Source organism: Dicentrarchus labrax, unplaced genomic scaffold (genome assembly GCF_905237075.1).
Source record: "Dicentrarchus labrax unplaced genomic scaffold, dlabrax2021, whole genome shotgun sequence".
Classification (NCBI taxonomy): domain Eukaryota; kingdom Metazoa; phylum Chordata; class Actinopteri; family Moronidae; genus Dicentrarchus; species Dicentrarchus labrax.
This window is the reverse complement of record NW_026136723.1, coordinates 10,895,219-10,918,178: the sequence shown is the minus strand read 5'-3', so window position 1 is coordinate 10,918,178 and position 22,960 is coordinate 10,895,219. Positions and strand designations below refer to the sequence as shown.

The following is a 22,960-nucleotide window of genomic DNA, read 5'->3' as shown; positions in this document are numbered from 1 at the left end:
GTATGTCTTTGTTGTTGTGCTTTGGTTTTTGTCCTCTCCCTGTTCCCTCTCCCTTTTCTGTTCTCTGGCAGAGCTTGGCTGCGTTTCATTAATCGTTCAACTTGCCCTCGGGGGAATCCCTGCCGCCATCATAAGTGTCAATCCAATTGTCTGGAAAACTGAAGTGAACTTGGTGAGATGGACCCTCGGAGGGCTGAGGGAGCGAGTGAACAACGATGGTCACTCCGAGGTGGATATCACCCACAATGATGCATTGCAGTTTATGTCATTGCCGCTATAACGCAGAGTAAGGGCATGTGCGTTTCATTTAAATCCCCCGCTCCTCCCCGGCACCTCCCCCGCCCACTTTCCCTCCGCGCTCCAAGTGGCCTCCGTGCGACGTATGCTGTTACGTCATACCAAGGGCTGAGGGTAAGTGAACGAGGGGAAGTGGAACTATTAATGAAACGCAGCCCTTGTGTGGGGCAGGGGGTGTGGCTGGCTCCTCCTGATGGCAGCAGAGGCACACCTGAATTCACTCAGCCTATTCCCTCCACCTCATTAGCCCGGTCTTCACGCCTGCTTGCTGCCAGAATACTCCTTGCTCTCACTCTGCATGCTGTTCTCCTACGTTACCTGTGTCAAGATTCGCCTGTGCAATTCTGCAGAAGACTTCCACCTGCCTGCTTCTGTTCTGGTTTTGGTTTGGATTGTTATTAAAGAATTTTCAGTTCCCACTCACCAGTGTGTTTGCATCTCTGCTTTGACGTCCAGGACTTACAGATCACAACAACAATGATAGAGGAGTACACTAATGACCACTAACTTTCATCTGTGAAAAGTAGAAGTAAATGTATAAGTATTTTCTGTAAAATAATGTCATTTTTGGAAGAAGATAGAAATTGTTATTGCTTTTCATACTATTGTAATTTCACATGTGGGTTAATGTTGTCCATTGAAGGAATTGTTGGTCATTTTGGGGAAGGGGTTAATTTGCTTTCGTGCCAGTAGTTAGATTAGAAAACTGATACCAGTCTTATGTACCTCTTATGTCTGTGCAGGAGCACTTTCAGCTACAGACTCACCCAGCCCCGAGCCTCAAAGCGCTTAGTTTGTGCAATCAGCCATTTGACTGCACAACACCCAGCACCCAGCACCCCCCCCACCTCCGCTGACTAAACTGTCAACCATTAACCTGACAAGCACAACAGTTTTTTCTTTTATTTGCACAATACCCTTTAACAGTGCACATGTACAGTTATACACTCCAGTTACCCATCTGGACCATATTCAACTATATTGTATATAGTGTATATATTTTATATATTCTAGATTATATTTGTATTTATATTTTATTTTATTATACTTGTTTGCATTACATTCCCCTTTGATGCTGTGCCTAATGCGAATTTTCCTTTCGGGGGATCAATAAAGGAACATCTTATCTTAAATTATTGCTGATGGTTACTAAACAGTGAGCAATTCCTGAATGTTTCCTTGATGTGATAATACAGTAGCTTTGAATTGAAAAAAAAACTATTTCCTGTAAGAAATGAACAACTAAGAAAATAAATCATACTCATTACATGACGTTATCATGTAATTTCTGTTGTATTCTGACTGGATCTCTCCATGTGAAGTCACAGTCAGGATGCCGAACATTTGCACTGAAGTCATTGTGATACCATAAGCATATTCAGACAACTGGAATGAGGTCAAAGGACAAGGTCTTCTGGTTCTCTGCTGCTATTCTTTCCACTTTTATGGTATCACAGTGACTTCGGTGCAAATGTTTGGCTTTAATAACCACAGGAAACATTTTTCTTGGAGTTTTGTTAGCATTTTGTTCATTACTTATCAAAATGTCCTCAATACAGTTTGATATTGTATGATACCTCAGAATGTATGGTACACTACCATTTTGTTGCGAGTTTCGCTGTCCATCATAGTTTCTCCTACACCCTTAGAAGGTTGAGCTGTATTAAAATGTACAATCAATGTTAGATGCCACTGAATCCTTCACACTGGCCCTTTAAAAAACAGTGTCACAGGAATGAAGAAACAATAACTACTGGCCGACTGGCTTTGTGAATTGTACAAGAAGTGTTTTTATTCAATTCAATTCAATTCAATTTTATTTGTATAACGCCAATTCATAACAGAAGTTATCTCAGGACACTTTTCAAATAGAGCAGGTCTAGACCGAACTCCTTATAACATTTACAGAGACCCAACAGTACCAGTTTTATGCATACAACATGCAGATGTTTGATTTTGCACTTTTTAGAATGTTAGCATGCCAACATTTGCTAATTAACCCTAAACAAACAGCTGAGGCTGATGGGAATGTCATTAGTTTTGCAGGTATTTGAACTGATGATTAGGTAAGACAAAAAGAGTGATCAAAGTTCATATAGTTATAATCCATTCAATTGTCAAGATACTGTATTTCATTTAAAACCCATCCAGCTGTTGAGACATTATAGGCTGGACCAAAGTGTTGAACCAACCATAGATGAGAAAATCTTCCTTCCTATTCGAGGTATGGGCTTTACTTATTCTGGTTTATTTGGAATACATAAACAGACATAGACTCAGGTCATTAGCATGAGTAACTCTACTGGGGCTATTTCTGTGTTCCCATTGTCCTGTGTTCCCCAGATTTCTATTACACATAATGAAAAGATGACGAAGAGTCCTATGTCCCCAAGTCCTAGGGTTAGGTAAGGGATTACTGGCAAAGCATAGGCAGCCATTTCTTCTATGGCTAGTTAGCCTGTAATTAGTACTTGCCTTGAAATAAAAATTAAGGATAGTATAAACTAATCATAAGAGAATTAATGAACTGAGGATGAAAGGAGAAATGTTGTTTGGACAAAGTACACTTCCAGGGTTAGAGACCTTAGAACCCTTGGAACATAGATAGTCTCTGGCATTACCCACAAAGCACCACCCACAGACACTCAAAACTCAGCAACCAGAAAGTCCACACAGACACACAAACGTAACAGTGGGCTAGTGCACACACTTTTTGATAAATGCAGAGAGCATTCATCTTTTAAAGCAAAGCATAACAACAAACTATGTTTTCTTATTTTATTTTCCATGATTGAATTCATATGATATGTTAAACTATTTAAGCAGTTTTCACCCAATAGAACAACTAGAAATATCTTAATTGAGATAGAATATGGCTATAGGAGGCAAAGCAGCTACAATGTATATTATACACTGTGCCAGCTCAGGGAAGAGACTCTTTAACCTTCAACTTGCTGCCTGAAGCCTCCTGAGATAAGCTGGAAACTTTCAGAAATGGAAATCCAATTTCCCAACAATCTCTGTGTCACTGATAAAGTTAAAGCATGAGCTGCTGTTCAGTTAAGTCTGTATAATAATCTTGGGTAGTTAATGTTAAGCCTGTGTTACTACTGTGAGGTTCAGTGACACTGGTGAATTGAATAGCCCCCAAAAATGGCAGTCTTTTCCCCCACAGTTTAAAAAAATGATTGCTGAGGATCATAATTGAATGCGTGATTCAGTTCTTCCATATCAGCTCATTTAAATCTCTACTATCTAGTCCTGATAGCAAAGTGAACTTTCAGTCCTGAACCCATCCATATGCGACGTCATGCATGATAATGTGCACCATAACAGCTCCCACTACACCCTTTTGTTTGTGTGGATGTTTTTTTACATAATGCTTCACATGATGGTGAAGTTTTGAAAGATGAATAACTGTATAAAATGTATTAGGAGGACAATTAATAACTATATATGAAAGGAATTATGCAGACAGTAAAAGATAGAAAGGCAGAAAGGATCTTTCCAGTTATCTAAGCTTACCTTGAGTTCACCATGGTTCTTTTATGATCCCTTTTCTTATGCTGCTCCTCCTGGAGGGTATCCCACTGTTGTATCGGCCAACAACCTAGGAAGGGCAGTGTAGGGGTTCAGGCAGCGTTTAACCCCTATATGACAGGAATGGCATGCATGAGTGATTTTTGGTCCAGTAGAAAATTCTTGAAATCTGTTTTTCCCATCTTGAATTAGTGTGTTGGATGCACGTCTATTGCTATCTATATGGACAAAAACATGAAAAAAATAAATATAAGGCATTTGTAATTTATAAATCATTAAATATGCTGTGAATTTGAAATTCATATATCGTTATATCTGTTCATTTTCATATAAAAAGTTTCAAAATTTCAGATTTTTTTGCCTTTTGACAAATATGACTTAATTTATTTACTGAACTGTTGCTTTTTGGTGGTATATTTTATATTTAACAGTAGTTGATGCACACACTATATATAGACACATATATATCTTTATGTGCATCCTTAAAATAACCCGAGATATGACTGCTAGATATCTTCTGTAAATGCAGACACCTGTCTTGCTTTGGTTAATAATTGTATGAGAAGGGCACACGGATAAGGCTTATATGAAATTTGAGCTGCTTAACAATTAAACTGCAAAGGAGAAGAAAAAAAAGGCATAATGAGAAAAGAAAAATCACTTTAATCTGTGACTGTTTAATGACTGCTCCAAACCAAAGCATGGTTAAACATTTGAATTTCAAGTTTAAGAGAACATGGACCAAATATGCCTTCACAGACTAAAATATAAGTGTGTACATCCCTATTCCATAAAACAATCTGATTTCTCAAGGACTGGAAAAGGCGTTGCCTGGTAGTTAAGATAACCTATGATGGAAAACATGTTGCCTCTGGCTGTGTGAGTGTTTCATTCTTGTCTAACAAACAGACACAAAAACTATTATACTATACTAACTATTATAATCACAGTTTATTGTTTCAATATGTTAGCTGGTCAACAGTAAAATCTTATAGTTTTAGTAACTGAAATTATTTTACTGTAAGTAAACGCAATGATCACCTTTTTAAACTTGTTTTGATATACTGTTCGTTTGTTAACATCAAATCATATTTTATCATTTCCCTGACATACTCATGAATACCAAATTCATCTGGAAAATGTTGGTGATGGTACCTCGTGTGATGTATTAATAATTATCAAAAAGGGTGCACATTTTCAACTAGCTGACATTACAACACAGACTATAATGAGCTACTGATAACTGCAGTTTAGGTGCCATAGGTCACGGTAAATACCTCAGTGCCCGTTCGTAGGACACCCAGTAGAGGTAAAGGACTCAGAGAGAGAGAGACAGTCCACAGAGGAGATTGTATGAGAAAGGACACATCCCCTTGAAGGTTTGCAGGGAAGTAGCAACTGGTTACCAAAGGGAGGCTCAGCAGCTATAGTTTCCAGTTACCATCGTCCAGTGTAGTTTACGAGAAGCCACCATGAAGCTGAAGTTACCAAACCCAGGACTGGATGACCGGATCCCCTCTCATGGGGACCTGGAGAAGATGGAAAAAGAAGAGGCAGGGGACAGGCCCAAGTGGGACAACAAAGCCCAGTATCTGCTCACCTGTGTGGGCTTTTGTGTGGGACTCGGCAACGTCTGGAGGTTCCCTTACCTGTGTCAAAGCCATGGAGGAGGTAAGGATGAGCCTGGGTGTTCTCTGATTTTAGCTCTTTCACACAGACATAAAAACTAAGAGTCAAGCAATGTGTGTGAATTATTAAAAGGATCCAAATGTGTCTTTAACCATTTTAAATAACTCAATCTACTTTTAGTCACAATTAAACCTTGTACACTTAACACATACACTGACACATTTGAAGGGATTTATTCATTAAAACAGAATTTTAAATTTTTTTGCAAAACTCATTTTGTGTATGTTTATAAGTGCAAGCATATGTTTACTGACTGCAGAGAAACAGTAGTGGTAGCAGTCATTTTGATCATTAAAAAAAATTATACAAATGCCTGTTCATCCTAAACTGAGACCTTTAAAGTTTAAAATCAACCAACAAATCCTCATAAAATATTCTTCCAATTTAAATAATATCAACTGGCAATTTTGTTCCTATTGAAATGACTTACTTTTCCTTCACTTCCTCAAATTCTACACTTCGTAAAAGTGAATATTTTATTCAAGGTTTAAGTAGTACAGAGTGAGGTTATAAAACATGTAGTGTCCATTCACACTTTATAGGTGTCTTTATGGGAACATTTTGTGAATGAAGTCCACAGCTAAAGTGCTGATAAAGTGACTCACTCTGTACATTGTAAATTGATATAATGTGAATGTTATACTTCTAGGAGCATTTATGATCCCATTCCTTATCCTGCTGGTCCTGGAGGGAATCCCACTGCTGCACCTGGAGTTTGCCATTGGACAGCGACTGAGGAAAGGCAGCGTGGGAGTGTGGAGATCAATCAGTCCGTACCTGACAGGAGTTGGTGGGTGAAATAAGGCATGCACATTAAGTTGTGTATTTCTTTTTAAGACATGCTACTTGCATATGTCTCCAGAGATAGCAACCAGGGTGAATTCTAATTACTTTGGCCATCCCTTAAAGGTCCAGTGTGTGACATTTAGAAGGAGCTATTGGCTGAAATGGAATATTATATTCTTTGGTATTTTCATTAGTGTATAATCACCTGAAAATAAGAATTGTAGCCCAGAACAAACAAACCAAACACTGACTTTAGGGTGCCCTTCACGTTTTTCATGGCCAGCATACTTTCTGCTTCAAGTCAAAGGGTGGTTGTAATCTGCAATCCCACCACTAGATGCCACTAAATCCTACACACTGGTCCTTTAACTAGTCTTCTAGCGCCATCATCAGGTCAAACCTTTTCCTCCAATAGCCTACATATACCAGTGCCTGCAAAACTAAAGGCATTCCCATGAGCCTCAGCTATTCGCTGTGTTTAGTTCTAATAAGCAAATGTTAGCATGCTAACATGTTAAACCAAGATGGTATATAACTGCTTAGCATCAGCATGTTGCCATTGTGAGCATGTTAGCTTGCTGAAGTTAGCATTTAGCTCAAAGCACGGCAGTAAGTACAGCCTCACAGACTCTTTGTCTCATTTTGTTGCAGGTATTGCGTCCATGCTTGTCTCATTTCTGGTGGGCATGTATTACAACACCATCATGGCCTGGATCATATGGTATCTCTTCAACTCCTTTCAGGATCCTCTGCCTTGGAGTCAATGTCCTCTCAATGCTAACAGGACAGGTATGCCTTATTGACAGTATATATCAAGAGAACATTCAGAGAGGCTCTAAAAACCCATCTGATGTACAGTTTGTGGTAACATCTCCTTCCAAGGTTGCTGACATCCTGTTCTTTTCCTTTTGCTATCTCTTTCCTTTGCAGGTCTAGTGGAGGAGTGTGCTCGAAGCAGCACCGTTGACTACTTCTGGTACAGAGAGACCCTCAACACTTCAACAGCTATCGATGAAGCTGGAGGTCTGCAGTGGTGGATGGTGCTATCCCTGGTGGCTGCCTGGATTCTGCTCTATGTTTGCTGCATCCGAGGGATCGAGACCACTGGAAAGGTCTGAAAGTCAAATTACATCTGAGTAATCTACAGCGGGAGTGATGCCTGATTTGGAGCATTAATGTTTGTTCAAATATACATCTTTGGCTCATTGTTATCGTTCTCTCATTTCTCAGGCTGTCTACATCACCTCCACTCTACCGTATCTGGTCCTCACCATCTTTCTCATCAGAGGACTGACTCTGAAGGGATCAATAGATGGAATTAAGTTCCTCTTCACACCAGATGTAAGCAATGGTGTAACACATCAACCAACAAGTGTCCTTACATTAATATCAGACAAACTTTTAAAGCAGTAGTTTTTCCATTTTGGAAATGTGCCAAAAGTTAGATGGGAAGACCTATATCACTCTCATATCTGTCCATTAAATACAAGGCAAGCTGTTTCCAGTGCTAAGCTAAGCCAACTAGCGGCTGGCGTTAGCCTGAAATAGTCCATAAGTGGTATCAATCTTTTTGGGAAGAAAGCAAATAAGCTAATTTTTGTTAAAAACGATTTCTAGTGTCTTCCAGTGCACAAAGTGTTCATCTATGTATCATTTATGAATACAGAAACTGCCTCAAGTGCTTCTGAAATACCAAAGATACACTGTAAGCAAAGATAACCACTATGGCTGAAAAGAACATTTGCAAATTCACATTTGAATTGAAGATTCATTTAAGTGTTTTTGTGATTTTCGTCACACAAATTATAAAAGCTGAAAATTAAAGTTCAAACATACTGCCAACAAATGAATAAAACATCAGTGCATTTTCACTAATGATGTGGTCATTTGACACATTGACAAATTATGAGTAACAGATAACAACCTTAAAACCAATTTAGTATGTAAATTAATTGATTTATCACAGTATCACTTTTTATGATGTTATTCTGGTGTACAATATGTCCACACATTAATTATTTAAGGACAATTCCAGCGCAAAAGAACCTGGGGTTAATAACACATGTGTACCGAGTTTGTCTGTTCGCTGGGATATGTTTTCATTCTAATCGAACGTGACCAGTTTTAGCACAAACCGCTAATTACCTTATAACGCTAGTCAACGGGGCACAGACTAACGTGAAAAGAAATCACTATTTCTATACCACTAAAAAGGCTCAAAATAGCACCACACTTACACGGCAGCATAACGAGAGCCCCTACTTGTAAACCGAAGCATTGAGAACTTTGTAAGTGTACAGACAGTCGCGACCAGTCGAAGTCTCTGAGATGTGAAGTGAACGCACCATCTCGCGTGAAACGTTGTTGCCGGAAAAAAGCACTGAGGGCATAAGAGATTAGTGCTTCCACAGGATACACACTAAAGAGATGGCAGATTATTCAACCGAATTTGAAGACATCGACAACGAACCCTTTCAGTTTGATGGACGTCCTTATCTTTTCGAGCCGGAATATACAGACGAAGAGCTGCGGGAGCTCTGTGAAAGGGCTACAAGAGAGAGAGAGAGCTACCGGTAGTCAATGCCGCAACACAGCCTCATACTTCGGGAAACTGGTGGTGTACCTGCGGACATCGTGAAGTTATGGCCACCGAAGAGGAGTGCCTGTGTTGCATGGTTTGGGACCTGTTGTGTTGCGACACCCAAGAGACGCAGTGTTTTGTACAGTCTGCAGATTTCCCCTCTCTGATAAACAGGGCTGTACTTGAAACTTTTTTCTGGCGATGTGAACTAAAATCAAACGTAATTTGCGCAATTTATCAGAAATAATCGCACGGATGTAAGACATAACTTAGTGTTACTTAGTGTACTTACTCAGTGGATAACTGTCCCTCTGGTCGCTGCCTCCACTTTATTTTTGGGACATGGAAAAAAGTTTCAAGTACAGCCCTGTTTATCAGAGAGGGGAAATCTTCAGACTGTAGAAAACACTGCGTCTCTTGGGTGTCGTGACGCAACAGGTCCCACTTCGTGCAACACAAGCACTCCTCTTCGGTGGCCATAACTTCACAATGTCCCCAGGTACACCACCAGTTTCCCGAAGTACGAGGCTGTGTTGCGGCATTGATTACTGGTAGCTCTCTCTCTCTCGTAGCCCTTTCAAAAAGCTCCCGCAGCTCTTCGTCTGTATATTCCGGCTCGAAAAGATAAGGACGTCCATCAAACTGAAAGGGTTCGTTGTCGATGTCTTCAAATTCGGTTGAATAATCCACCATCTCTTTAGTGTGTATCCTGTGGAAGCACTAGTCTCTGTTGCGTTCCATTGACTAGCGTTATAAGGTAATTAGCAGTTTGTGCGAAAACTGGTCACGTTCGATTAGAATGAAAACATATCCCAGAGAACCGACCAACTCGGTACACATGTGTAATTAACCCCAGGTTCATTTTGTGCCGGAATTGTCCTTTAACAATGGCTGAGACAGGAATAGTGTTTACTGTCAGAATATACAACAGGAAGTAATCTGCATAAAAATCTCTGCTCAGTTTTCAACATACATGTATTCTAATTTCTATACTTTTCTAGATAAATGAGTTAATGAATCCATCAACGTGGTTGGATGCAGGTGCTCAAGTTTTCTACTCCTTCTCTGTGGCTTTTGGAGGTCTCATCTCTTTCTCCAGTTACAACTCTATCCAGTGAGTAACTTCATAAACTGCACAGTCATGCAATCAACGTTCTTTTGAACAGTTCTCCTGACATGCTTGTAATTTCATTGTAGCAACAATTGTGAGCAGGATGCTGTTCTCATCTCCATCATCAATGGCTGCACCTCTGTGTACTCCGCAACGGTTATCTACTCTATCATCGGCTTCAGGGCCACGCAAAAATTTGATGACTGTCTGGGAGAGTAAGTTTCAAAATGCACAAAGGCTGCCTTGAAAGTCCAGTATGTAATGTTTAGGAGGATCTTTTAGAAGAAATGGAATATAACGTTCATAGTTGCAGTACCTTAGAATGATTTTTGTCTACAGAGGGAGTCGGTCCTCTTCTCCAGAGTCAACCATGATATACCACCATGTTTCTACAGTAACCCAGAATGGGCAAACCAAACACTGGTTCCATATGGGGACCCTAGATGTTGTCCAGCCACCGTAGTTTCTCCTCTGCAGTCAAGGGGATTTAGTTGGTTCCAATCTGCAACTTCACTGCTAGATGCCACTTAATTCTACACACTGGTCCTAAAAAAAAAAGTAATTGGGATTCAGGTATATCAGACTAAACTCATCTACCCTGTGCTTTTTTTGGCAGTAACATCTGGAAGCTGATGAATGCCTTCGACTATCCCGAAAACAACATCACAGATAGCAATTACAACGAAGTTCTGGCACACCTCAACCAGACCAACCCAGAAATCATTCAAGGATTGGAACTACAGACCTGTGACCTGCAGAGTTTCCTCAGTCAGGTCAATAGATAACATTTGGATATTTTCCCACTGTTGGTAATTTATCTATTGTTAACAATTTACCTAAAGTTAGTGTCAATGACAAAACGGTGGTTGAAATATTTGGTGTATGCTCCTTCAGGGCGTGGAGGGAACAGGTCTGGCCTTCATTGTGTTCACAGAAGCCATCATTAAGATGCCCTTTTCTCCTCTCTGGGCTGTCCTCTTCTTCGTCATGCTCTTCTGTCTCGGCCTCTCGACTATGTTTGGCAGCATTGAAGGAGTGGTGGTTCCTTTGCAGGACCTCAGACTGTTGCCCCGAACTTGGCCTAAAGAAGTTTTCTGTGGTAATTTTCAGACGTTCTTACTAGATAAAAAATACATTTTCACAGGAGTAGAAAATCTGATAGGAGCTTAACCACTTTTTTGTATTTTTTTCCCAGGTCTGACTTGCTTAATATCATTGGCTTTGGGGCTCATATTTACCCTGCGCTCTGGAAACTACTGGCTAGCTCTTTTTGACAACTTTGCTGGTTCTATCCCCCTTCTGGTCATCGGATTCTGTGAAATGTTTGCTGTTATTTACATCTATGGCATAGATAGGTGAGTCTATCCCGGAAGTGATTATCGGTACACTGCAGAGTATTCAAGGTAATGGCTTTTTTGCTGGGGACTGCCCATTATTCCAAAACCCCAATAGTCTGAAATTTGTCCCATTAGGCAGAAAGCTCATTTATCCTAAAAACAAAAGCCCACTGCTCCAACGGCCCATTTTTCCCAAAATACACACCCTCCCTCACTCCCTGGAGTTTTTTGCCCTTCATATCTCGTGTATTTGGACCATTGTCATCATGGTAACAATAATCAGGCGGCCTTTTTTCATCATAGTAACAATAATAAACATGTGGTTAACATTGTGAAACAGTTACAGTTCAGTTAGGCTTAGGAAGAGATCATGGTTTGGGTTCAAATAGGTACATTAGTTATGTCAGTTAAGCCATGTTCATAAGTAATACCATTGTGTATATCCTATACGAGTCATCAGAGCAATGGGCATTTGTTTTTGGAATAATAGGCTGGATCAATGGACTTTGGGTCCAATGGGACATTTTTGGGACTGTTGGGGTTTTGGTATAATGAGCCATTGGAGCAATAGCATGGCACCTATTAGACATGATATCGGCTTTGTGTGCTTATTGGAAAATGTTAGCTAAACATCAACATGTTAGCATTGTCTTTGAGAGCCTATTAGCATGGTGACATTATCATTTAGCTGTACAACTTCACAGAGCCTCTAGCATGCCTGTAGACTTAATCTTGTTTTTGTCATACTTGCATGAGGCAGCGACAGTTACTGGAAACAAATAAGGAAACAAATAAGGAAACAAAAAAGCATTGTATTCTGACCTTGGTACAGAGGTAATGTGTCAGTCATCATAGGACAAAGAAGTACAATGTATCTTGTGATGTTATGGTGAGAAATGTGGAAAATGTTCAGTGTTTCAATAATGCCATTGATGAAAGCTGTAAAAATGTTACTTATAAGTTTTATAAAAGTGCAAGATATTCCCTGATGTAAGGTTAGGTTGTAGACTAGGGAACCAGAGAGCTTTATTTCCTTGAAGTCTAGAGCAGCAGAAACATGTTTAACACGCACCAAGCCACACAGGCTGCTTTATTTACTGTAACTAATAAAAGTGCAAGGTCGTCTTTTATGGATGCTTCCATACACACACTGACATTATGTCTCCCTCTTACTGCTTCCAAACAGGTTTAACAAGGACATTGAGTTTATGATTGGCCACAAACCCAATATTTTCTGGCAGGTGACATGGAGGGTGGTTAGTCCACTCATTATGATCTTCATCTTGATTTTCTACTTCGTAACCCAAATCTCCAAGAGTCTCACCTATCTGGTCTGGGACCAGGAGTCGGTAAGTGTTCTCCACACAACAGTGTAAGACCTTTTTAGATGTGATGTCTTAAAATGGATTTCTTTGTGATTTTGGGAGGAACCCACTTTGAGAAATTCCACATTGAATAATTTTTCTTCTCATTAATTGTGGTTATAAAACAAACCTTTGTCATTTCAGACCACTTGTGTGTGTGTGTGTACATTGCTAGAAATTGTAACATTTTCCTTGATTCTGGCCATAGGAGAACTTCCCCACCCTCGAAGCACGTCCGTATCCTTCCTGGATCTACGTCATGATCTTCATCCTGGCAGGAGTTCCCAGTTTAGCCATCCCTGTGTTTGCCCTCTTCAAATTCATACAGAATAAATGCTGCAAGAAGGACCACAATGACTACACAGTGGACACTATCTCTGCCAAAATACAAATGAGTGACAAAATTAAGCTTTAAACATATTTGACTTTGAATATTTAATAATAAAATGAATGTGGACTTGTTTTATTGTTTGTATATTATGCTGTTCATCCTCATGCCCTGTACAATGATCGAAGAGTACACTAATGACCAATAACGTTTATCTGTGAAAAGTAGAAGTAAATGTATAAGTATTTTCTGTAAAATAATGTCATTTTTTGAAGAAGATAGTAATTGTTATTGCTTTTCATACTATTGTAATTTTACATGTGGGTTAATGTTTTCCATTGAAGGAATTGTTGGACATTTGGGGAAAGGGGCTAATTTGCTTTTGTGCCAGTAATTAGATTAGAAAACTGATACCAGTCTTATGTCCGTCTGTGCACTACTGAAGATTATTAGCAGCTGATTGTATTTATTTATACAAATGTAATATTTTGTAAATAAAATTTAATAGAGGGGCTAATTTATGTTAAAACGTTTGACATACTGTAAACATGTCTTTTTAAATATTAAAACATTCCATCAGATTTTTAGCCAACTTTTGTGTTGTTTTTATGTTTTTTTGGCATACTGTTAAGTTTAATGGTTTTGTGTATATCACAGTGCTGCACTTACACCATAAACTATCAGGTTAGTCTATATGATCTGTTAATAATCAACTCATCAGTTCAGACATAAGACCAAAATTAAGTGGTTAATATTTGAAGAAACCTTCTTCCCCTTTACTACTGATAACACTTGAAACAAGCCTCACTCAGTAGATCCTTTCTTACCACTGTGTGCCAAAGGACACCACCCAGTGTTTAACTGTAATATTTTGTTGTTGTTTTTACATCTTTTTGTAGGCCATGAAATGTTTTACATTTTACGTTTAATTATTACACTGACTGACTGAATAGGTCAAAAAAACAGTACAGAGTGTGCACTGGTTAATCTGTGTACAGCAACAGATAAAGTAAAGGATCATAAACTTTCATCATTGCTGAATCCTTGTAAGTCAATACGCACAGACTAACCCTAATGCTTCAATTGCAGTACACAACACTTGTCCACCTCAGTGTACTCGTGGTCAGCCATGAGACTGGTACTCCCTAACCCAGGACTGGATCTCCGGATCCCTAACCATGAGGATCTGGAGAGGATGGAGAAGGAGGAGGCCGGGGACAGGCCCAAGTGGGACAACAAAGCCCAGTACATCCTTACCTGTGTGGGCTTCTGCATTGGGCTCGGTAACGTGTGGCGATTCCCTTACTTGTGTCAAAGTCATGGAGGAGGTAAGCCAAATAGGGTAAATGGAGATCTCTGGTTGAGCTGTCGAATGAGTGTTTGACAAATTCAAGTGTGGTTGAGTTATCCAGGAGTGAATTTATTGTGATCTTATGTTAATTTATGGTAGTTTATGTTTTATACATTTGATGTATGATTTATATTGCTATTGCTAAATATCTAAACTGTCAAGTTAACTTATTTCACAAGAAATAAAATCACTCCCTCATGGTTACGAGAGAGTGGCATGAAGTCAGCATCAAGTTTTATTAATGATTCTCAAGAGTATAAGGACTCTAAAGTAATGTTAACCTTTGGAACGACATGTGAGCTACGGTAAGGAGACTCTGGAGTCAGCTGTTTATTGGTTAAGTTGAAACTGAATGCTAAGAATACTATGCATTCATTCACATTAAATGTGTGTGTGCGTGTGTGTGTGTGTGTGTGTGTGTGTGTGTTTGCAAATGTGTCTGTGTCAAGTGGTTGTTATTGTAATTCCTTTGGCTCTAGATTGAACCTCAAGGGAAGGGACAGATTTAACATAGCAACATAGGACCCGGGGAACATAGGACCCAGGGAACATAGGGCCCGGGGGAACATAGGGATGACCCCATTTCAATAGAATGCTTATTTAAACTTATAATCTGTAGCTTTTCTGTGAATTGTTAACTTGAGCACTGGTTCTCAAACCATGGTACACGTACCACCGGTGGTATGCGAGCTGCTACTGGTGGTATGAGGAGGAATGTCTGAAATATAAAAAAAGATGAAATTAATACATTTAGAAACATATAATACTATCAAAATAGAACAAAGTTTTGAGTGAAAATACTTGTAGCTGTATAAAGCTGAAATGTGATTTTTGCATTTCCTGTAATATTTTGTTTCAATATCAGCCTGTGGTCACGTTGATGCCAGTAGCGGGCACACACATATCCATGTTTAGTTACAAGCTAAAATGTGAAGGCAAGATAGTAAGCTGCCGTAAAATGAAAGGTTAAAAAATACTGCAATCGTGGATTCAAATGGGAACTATTGGAAAGAAAAGTGTGGACCAGGAGTACCCCTTTAACTAATAACTAAAGTCATAAACCTTTCCTATCACAGCATTATGTAAGAACCAATATGTAACCTGTAAGTGCTATAGGTAATCTGCCCTGAGTGACAAACTATACTAATAGGCTGATGTTTAGCAGGTATAATGTTTACCATGTTGCAACATTTTAGTTTAGCTATTGAAAAAAATAGCACAAGACCTGACAGCTGACAATGATGGAAAATGTTTTTTTGCAGATATTTGGTCATTAGTACTGGACAATCTTAAAGATTGGTGCTGGATAAAAATTCATTGGAACACCAAAGTCAGCAGGATTCAACCTCTGGCGGCCATATAAGTCAATGGCAATCCATCTGATTGTTGTAGTGGGGGACCGACCAAGAGACCAACATCACCATCCCTAGAGCCATCCCTCCAGCATGGCAAGACCATGGCGTACCAGAATTACCACAATCCCAGACAGAAGAGGAAACCAGAAACTCTGCAACATAGCAGGCCACCTGCTCTTTGTGACTGATGATAACATTAACAGTCCTCACTCACTTTGCACCCACAGAGATGAGAATACCTCTCTATGTCATGGCACTGGTGCTGCATTCACATGGATTCAGGCAGACGGTAGATGGTACCCACATTAGGTGAGCCTGGTAGAAAAAAACAGGCAACAGTAACATTAGACGGCTTCTGTACTGTTTGCCATCCTTCGCGACAGAATTTAAACCCGTTACATGTAGCTCCCGACCACAAGGAGCAAACATGGGCAATCTGGACAAAATGTCGTCCTCCCATTCCGTTTGTTTTTCCTGTGCTGTTTACCTGACTCCATGTGAATGTAGCACTATAACCATCTATCAAAAACATTTTCCAGGTGCCTTTTTGATCCCCTACTTGATCCTGCTGGTGTTGGAAGGAATGCCCCTCCTGCTGCTGGAGTTTGCCATCGGCCAGCGTCTCAGGAAAGGTAGCGTAGGAGTGTGGAGGGCCATCAACCCTTATCTGACTGGTATTGGTAAGTAAAATAAGATAGAGATAAATTATCACTGACGATCTGGCTTCCTGTGAGTGTGATGTCACAGTTCACCATGCTGTCCCTCAGGTATAGCGTCCATGCTGGTGTCATTTTTGGTTGGACTGTACTACAACACCTTAATAGCCTGGATCATCTGGTATCTCTTCAATTCCTTTCAAAGTCCGCTGCCTTGGGCCCAGTGTCCTCTCAATGACAACGGGACAGGTATTTGAATATACACACATTTTCAAGCCCACACCAAAGCACCCAGATTGCATCATTGTTTCTGTATATTTGTTGCCCCTGTAGGATATGTATCAGAGTGTCAACGGAGTTCCACGGTGGATTACTACTTTTATCGAGTGACTCTGAACAGTTCGGCCTCTATAGCTGACTCAGGAGGAATCCACTGGCCTATAGTAGTCTGCCTGTTAGTTGCATGGACTGTCGTCGCTATCTGCTGCATAAGGGGCATCAGCACTTCAGGCAAGGTTTGTTGAACCATCTGTCTATTGGATGTTTGCTATAAATTAAATGTAACCATAACTACAAAAACATGTAAGAATAACATATAAATTAAACTGAAACATTGAAAAATGAACACTTTCTGTGAAGAATAAACTGTTTTGACGTTATGCCAAAGACGCTGAAAATAGTTTCAGAAACAAATTTTTCTATTTTGTTTAACTAAGACTAGCTTAATTGCCATGGTAACTTATCGCAAAACACAACACACTTCATTTGAACTTGACCTAAACAAAATAAAACTCAAACCATCTTGGTTTGTGTTTCCACTGGTTTGGTCAAAATAAATCTAAATTCACTGAGTTAGATGTTAAAATATTCTAGCTCCACACGCTGATTTCCCCCTCTGCCTCTCTGATGCCCGATCTACCTCTGGCTCCTCACCTGCTTAAAGGGGCATTGTGTAGTGTTTTAAGTATTTTATTAGCTGAAATCAATGTCTTCATTCATAAATGTGTCCTCATTGGTGTAAAATTACCTCTGCCAATGATCTGACTTATCCTTGTAAGCGAAGAATTTCTTATCTGTATATACATCGGACGGGCAAATCCATGGAGGCTTTCATGTCGTTCCGCCATTTTGAAAAACTATAATCGGCGAGAGGGACATAAAGCACTAGCCTACCTGTCTAGCTAATCCACAACGCGTTTTCGTTCAGAGCCAGCGTCCCGTGACTGAAACCAGCTATAACGGAGAAGGCGATCATTGAGAGGCACTTGTCACTGCCCCGGCACATTTGAAAGTCTGCACTGCACTTTAGTTAATAATGGAGGATCATACTTATGCCGAGCCACAGGAGGAGGAATCCTCGTCGCCAAAAAAGCTAAAAAGGGAATTAAAAAGGCAACATGACCGGCAAATTAAAAAAACGAGGGTAAACATCGTGGTAGCTTTTCCCAGGTTGAAAGAGCTAATGAAGGAGAAAGACTTTCAAAGGGACGCTGAAGTTGCCTGCTTTCTCCTCGACAGGTAGGCTTCTTGGTACATAACGGCTACCGTAGTTGCAATACGCATTTGAAAACGCGAGGCACTAGAGAGCACTATTCGTTTGAATGCAAAATACAATTTCACTGCTAGATGGGAGAAATTCCTACACAATGTCCCTTTAACTCTTCTCCTGTTCCCGCTGGGTCTTCGTTCTCGCTGGAGTCAGAGTCCTGGTCAGAGCCACTCTAAATCACCTCTGTACTGTATTCCCTGTTGTCAGCCTGGCCTTCTCTGTCCTGGAGGTTGTGTTCAGTTACTGGTCTGGCCGTGTTTGCTGGGATTAGCAGTTTTTCAGGAGAGGATGTTGTCCTAACACGCTCCACTCTCACCTGTAAGCAAAGAATGTCACACTAAACTCCATTCACAAATTTTTTACTTCCCTTGCTCATATTCCATCAATCAAACTGGCCTTTGTTGCTCTCGAAAGATGTGTGCCCCCCCTCTTTATAATAAACCTTTTCTCCCAATATATTTTTGGTTTCCCCTTTTTTTGAGAATGAATTTGACAGGTGGTAAATTTTTACATATTGCACCTTTAAAACTCTTTTTGTGATGGAGATGACATTGTGTGGCAGAAAAACCGGGTTGGAAATGATATGTATAAAAAATAATTGTTAACCAACGTTTATACGTGACACAAAGTAACATCGATTTTGAAACAGAACTTTCTTATCTAAACAATAATGCATATTAAATCAGATTGCAAAAAATTGCATCTCATCTGCTCGCTCTGTGCGGAAATCTATGAGCAAGTTGCAAAGTTTGGACTTCATATTTAAAAAGTAAACAAGGAAGAAAAAGAAAGACAGTTTAACTTAAGAATGACGATCAAACCATAGAATAGACTGAAATGACATCTGTAGGTAACAAATTGAAGAGTTTAACTTCAAAATGAAATCACATTGAAACTACTTTTTACAAGTTTGATATTTGATACATTGATATATTTTTTTGTTCATAAAGACACAAACAAAAGGTTTAATATTTTTTTCAAGAAAAAGTTTTTCTTGGACATGTACTGCTTGCTCATGGTGGGAACTGTTGGGTCTCTGTAAATAATTTTATAAGGAGTACGGTCTAGACCTGCTCTATTTGAAAAGTGCCCTGAGATAACTTCGGTTATGAATTGGCGCTATACCAATTAAATTGAATTGAATTGAATTGAATTGAATTGAATTGAAATTGAATTGTTGAGACGAGTTAATAGAATAGAGAGGCACCACCCCAGATTTGGTGTGAGCCACTTCTGTATGTAGGCCTGTTGGTGGGAATCGCCGAAATGGACTGCTTGGATGTCATTCTCATTCTTACACATCTAGTTTTCTTCAAAAATCTATTTGCATTACAATACCACCCTCTCCTATATTTTCCTTCAGGGTTCTGAGAGCAGAATACTGATGTTGTTGTGTTGTAAGTTGGTCTGAAAAATCATCCAGCAGTGTACATAGACCCATGGACTTTTTCTGTTGCTGTGAAGTCAAATTTAAACTTTTTTTCCTCCTGTACACGCACTCTTTTGTTGTATTTGTACATGCTACAGAGACAGTTAGTTCACTGAGTTTGGTACACTTCCATAAGCTTCCACTTCCACTGCCATAAACTGGAGATTTGCATGTATTTTACAGAGGCATGTCTCTGTCTCTGATTGTTGGTTTAACAATCCAGACAAACTCACTGTATGAAACTGTAACTTCTGTTCTGTAACTGTTTGAGGGAAGCTTTTAGCAATTATGATACATTACTAAAATATGATATCCATTTATTTTTTTTCTTGTCATGACCTCAGGCAGTATATGTCACAGCCATCCTGCCTTACATAGTGCTGGGCATCTTCCTTATCCGAGGACTGACTCTTAAAGGCGCCCTGAGTGGAATAAAGTTCCTGTTCACACCAGACGTATGTTTCAAATCAATTTCAATTATATATCTGATATATAGCATATATATATTATATAGCTTAGGGCAACATCTCACTGTATATCTCTTGCAGGTTGATGAGTTGATTAATCCAACTACCTGGCTGGATGCAGGTGCTCAGGTCTTTTATGCCTTTGGTTTGGCATGGGGAGGCCTTATCTCCTTCTCAAGCTACAACCCTGTTCAGTAAGTGACATTTAGAAAACCTTACTTTGCAGTTAAAGTCTAATTTTGCTCAATTTGACTGGGAAATGGATCCAGACTCAAAGTCAACATTTGCCTTGGTTCTTTTGTGTATTTCTTTTCTCAAAGCAACAACTGCATGCAAGATGCTGTGATCCTGTCAGTCGTAACTGGCCTTACCTCGGTCTACGCTGCCGCAGTCACCTACTCCATCATTGGCTTCAGGGCCACAGAGAAATATGATAACTGTCTCAGTGAGTGAGTATAATTCATTTAAAAGTTTTGAAAAAAGTCAATTGGAACATTTCCATTACAATTGACGAACACATAAATGCAGATTTTACATCTAAAACTCCAATTCAATGGTCTATGTGTATATACTGAAGATTTTTTTCACATCTGTCTCAATAAATTATACAGTACATGCCCATATGTACATTGAAAGAGTTATTGGTTGCTGCTTTTCATTCCTCCTTTTTTGTACGTTGGGAAATGAACTGAAATAATTGCGGCTGTTTTGGTCAATCTATACTTATATTGGAGTCACACTAAGAGTTCACTTCACAGCGATAATGCACAAGAGGAATTATTACAGCAACCACTAACTCTTTTCTATATATATGTAGATATATATATATATATATCTACATATGGACATGCATATTGTATTAAGATAGAGTCGAAAATCTGAATGTATCTTTCATATTCCAGTTATCCAGAGTTACTAATCACCGACGCACTTTCTCCCTAGTAACATCATGAAATTATTAAATGCATTTGAGCTTCCTGAAGACAGCATCACTACGGGCAACTATGAGGCAGCCTTTAACCATCTCAACAGCTCCTACCCTAATATTGTTCCTGGATTGGACATCAAAACCTGCGACATGCAGAAACTTCTCAGTGAGGTGACTGTATTGATGGATATGATCAGATTTCTAAGTTATTATTTTAGTCTTATCTGCATTAGGACTAATGTGTGTGTTTGTCCAGGGAGTGGAGGGAACAGGTCTGGCCTTCATTGTATTTACAGAAGCCATCACCAAGATGCCGGGTTCTCCAATCTGGTCTGTCCTCTTTTTCGTCATGCTTCTCTGCTTGGGACTCTCAACCCTGTTTGGCAACATTGAAGGAGTGGTGGTTCCACTGAAAGACCTCAATGTATTTCCTAAAAAATGGCCTCATGAAGCACTGACTGGTAACTCGGCTTTAAAATTCAACGCAATCAATTCGCCAGCTTTTCATTTCAATAAACCATCTTTGGTGTTTGTCTTTGGTGTCTGTACTAACACAAGCTCCCTATGTTTTTGTGCATGTGTGTTTCAGGAATAACATGTGTTGTCGCCTTCATCATCTGCCTCCTGTTCACCCAGCACTCAGGGATTTATTGGGTAACTCTGTTTGACACCTTCGCCGGATCTGTTCCACTTCTAACCATTGGATTGTTTGAGATGATAGCTGTTGTTTACGTCTACGGCATAGACAGGTCAGTGCTTATTCAAACTGTTTTCCTTTTGTGTTTGCCCTGCATCTTGATATTTGCTGCAAAACTACAATATTAACATCATGCTGTGCCAGTCATTGAGCAAAACGTATGCAGTTGGCTGACCTATTGTAAAGTCCTGTGTAACAGGAATTATTTTGTGACATATTTCAAAACTTTTCAAAACTTTTTAAAACCTTCTTGTGTGGCAGGTTCAATGCGGACTTGGAGTTCATGGTCGGACGTAAGCCCTCCATCTTCTGGCAGGTTACATGGAGGTTCATCAGTCCTCTAATCGTTCTGGTCATTTTAGTTTTCTACCTGGTGACACAAGCCCAAAAAGAGCTCACATATTTAGTCTGGGATCCCAACTCTGTAAGCACACAAGCTCTGTAATCAATTAATATATCATCCTAAGCATCCCTACTTTATTTGCCCTTTTGCCTTGCCATTGCATACCAAATGCACTAATCATACTGTTCTATGGTTTACAGGAGAAGTTCCCGTCTCTGGTGTCAGTACCGTATCCATCATGGATCTACGTGATCATCTTTCTTTTGGCAGGAATCCCCAGTCTAGCAGTTCCTCTGTATGCTTTATGTAGGCTGGTCTTTGTTTGCTGTAAGAAGAAAATAGTACCAAGACAAAACATTAGTGACTAAAAAATTTGCCAGATGTCCTAAACTGTTTACTGATGCTTTATTGATGCACTTCAGAAAGGTGCTGACATTCTGCTCATGTTTTGTGCAAATTCATTGCTGCTGTGTCAATATACTGTACTTCAATCCAGGTTTTATACCTGTTTATCCTTGCCGTTTAAATCATTTCTGTCTCTGTGAAATATAATTTTACCTATGTAACCTCACAACAAATGACTAATAAAATGTATACTAAATCTACCAATATGTAAAAATGTCTACCTATCAATAGATAAACAATACAGAAAATATGATGTGAGTTGTATGTAGCTGGGCGTGAATTAATGCATGAATTTTCTACAATTTGGAAAACTTAACAGGTATAGACAGGTTAGACATAAACGTCACACTGACTCAGGTCAGATGCAAAGCACAACATACTGTAAGGAGTGATAGGGACAGTCGAGTCAGCAATGTTTAAGGTGCTTTAACTGTTAAATTATTCACTGACTAATATAACTGGAAAAATAAATCCCTTATTCAAGCACTCATCCAACTATAGTATTGTACTTATACAATTCTAATATTATAATAAATGAAAGATCAGCAGTCTGTAGTATTATTTAGTATGCAATAAATAACATAATAACTTATAATAAGTAACTTAAATAACTAATAATAAAAACTAAAAATAAGTTTTATTGAGGTCAGCCTTTCACTGAACTTTGCCTCTTGATCATTTGGTCCACTTGATTAACTATTATCATTTGATGATTCACAAAATTGATAAAAGCAAGAGTGTCTTATA

The 22,960-nt window shown here is 39.3% G+C and overlaps 3 protein-coding genes across 3 annotated transcripts in view; 2 read left to right on the top strand and 1 right to left on the bottom strand.

Annotated features, from left to right (window-relative positions):
• Positions 1-22,960, bottom strand: part of LOC127357905 (glutathione S-transferase A) — a 114,591-nt gene that overhangs the window by 82,983 nt on the left and 8,648 nt on the right. The gene's annotated exons all lie outside the window — the stretch shown is intronic.
• On the top strand, positions 5,113-13,614 carry LOC127357896 (sodium-dependent neutral amino acid transporter B(0)AT1-like). The gene is made up of 12 exons (XM_051390459.1): positions 5,113-5,508; positions 6,176-6,316; positions 6,964-7,101; positions 7,243-7,424; positions 7,543-7,653; positions 9,895-10,007; positions 10,091-10,219; positions 10,621-10,777; positions 10,899-11,103; positions 11,200-11,359; positions 12,528-12,690; positions 12,914-13,614. Exons 1-12 carry the CDS (start codon positions 5,310-5,312, stop codon positions 13,118-13,120), a joined length of 1,905 nt encoding a protein of 634 aa, XP_051246419.1. The 5' UTR covers positions 5,113-5,309; the 3' UTR covers positions 13,121-13,614.
• Positions 14,080-22,413, top strand: LOC127357898 (sodium-dependent neutral amino acid transporter B(0)AT1-like). The gene is made up of 12 exons (XM_051390462.1): positions 14,080-14,361; positions 16,279-16,419; positions 16,507-16,644; positions 16,729-16,910; positions 19,718-19,828; positions 19,922-20,034; positions 20,161-20,289; positions 20,783-20,939; positions 21,025-21,229; positions 21,358-21,517; positions 21,727-21,889; positions 22,009-22,413. Exons 1-12 carry the CDS (start codon positions 14,163-14,165, stop codon positions 22,174-22,176), a joined length of 1,866 nt encoding a protein of 621 aa, XP_051246422.1. The 5' UTR covers positions 14,080-14,162; the 3' UTR covers positions 22,177-22,413.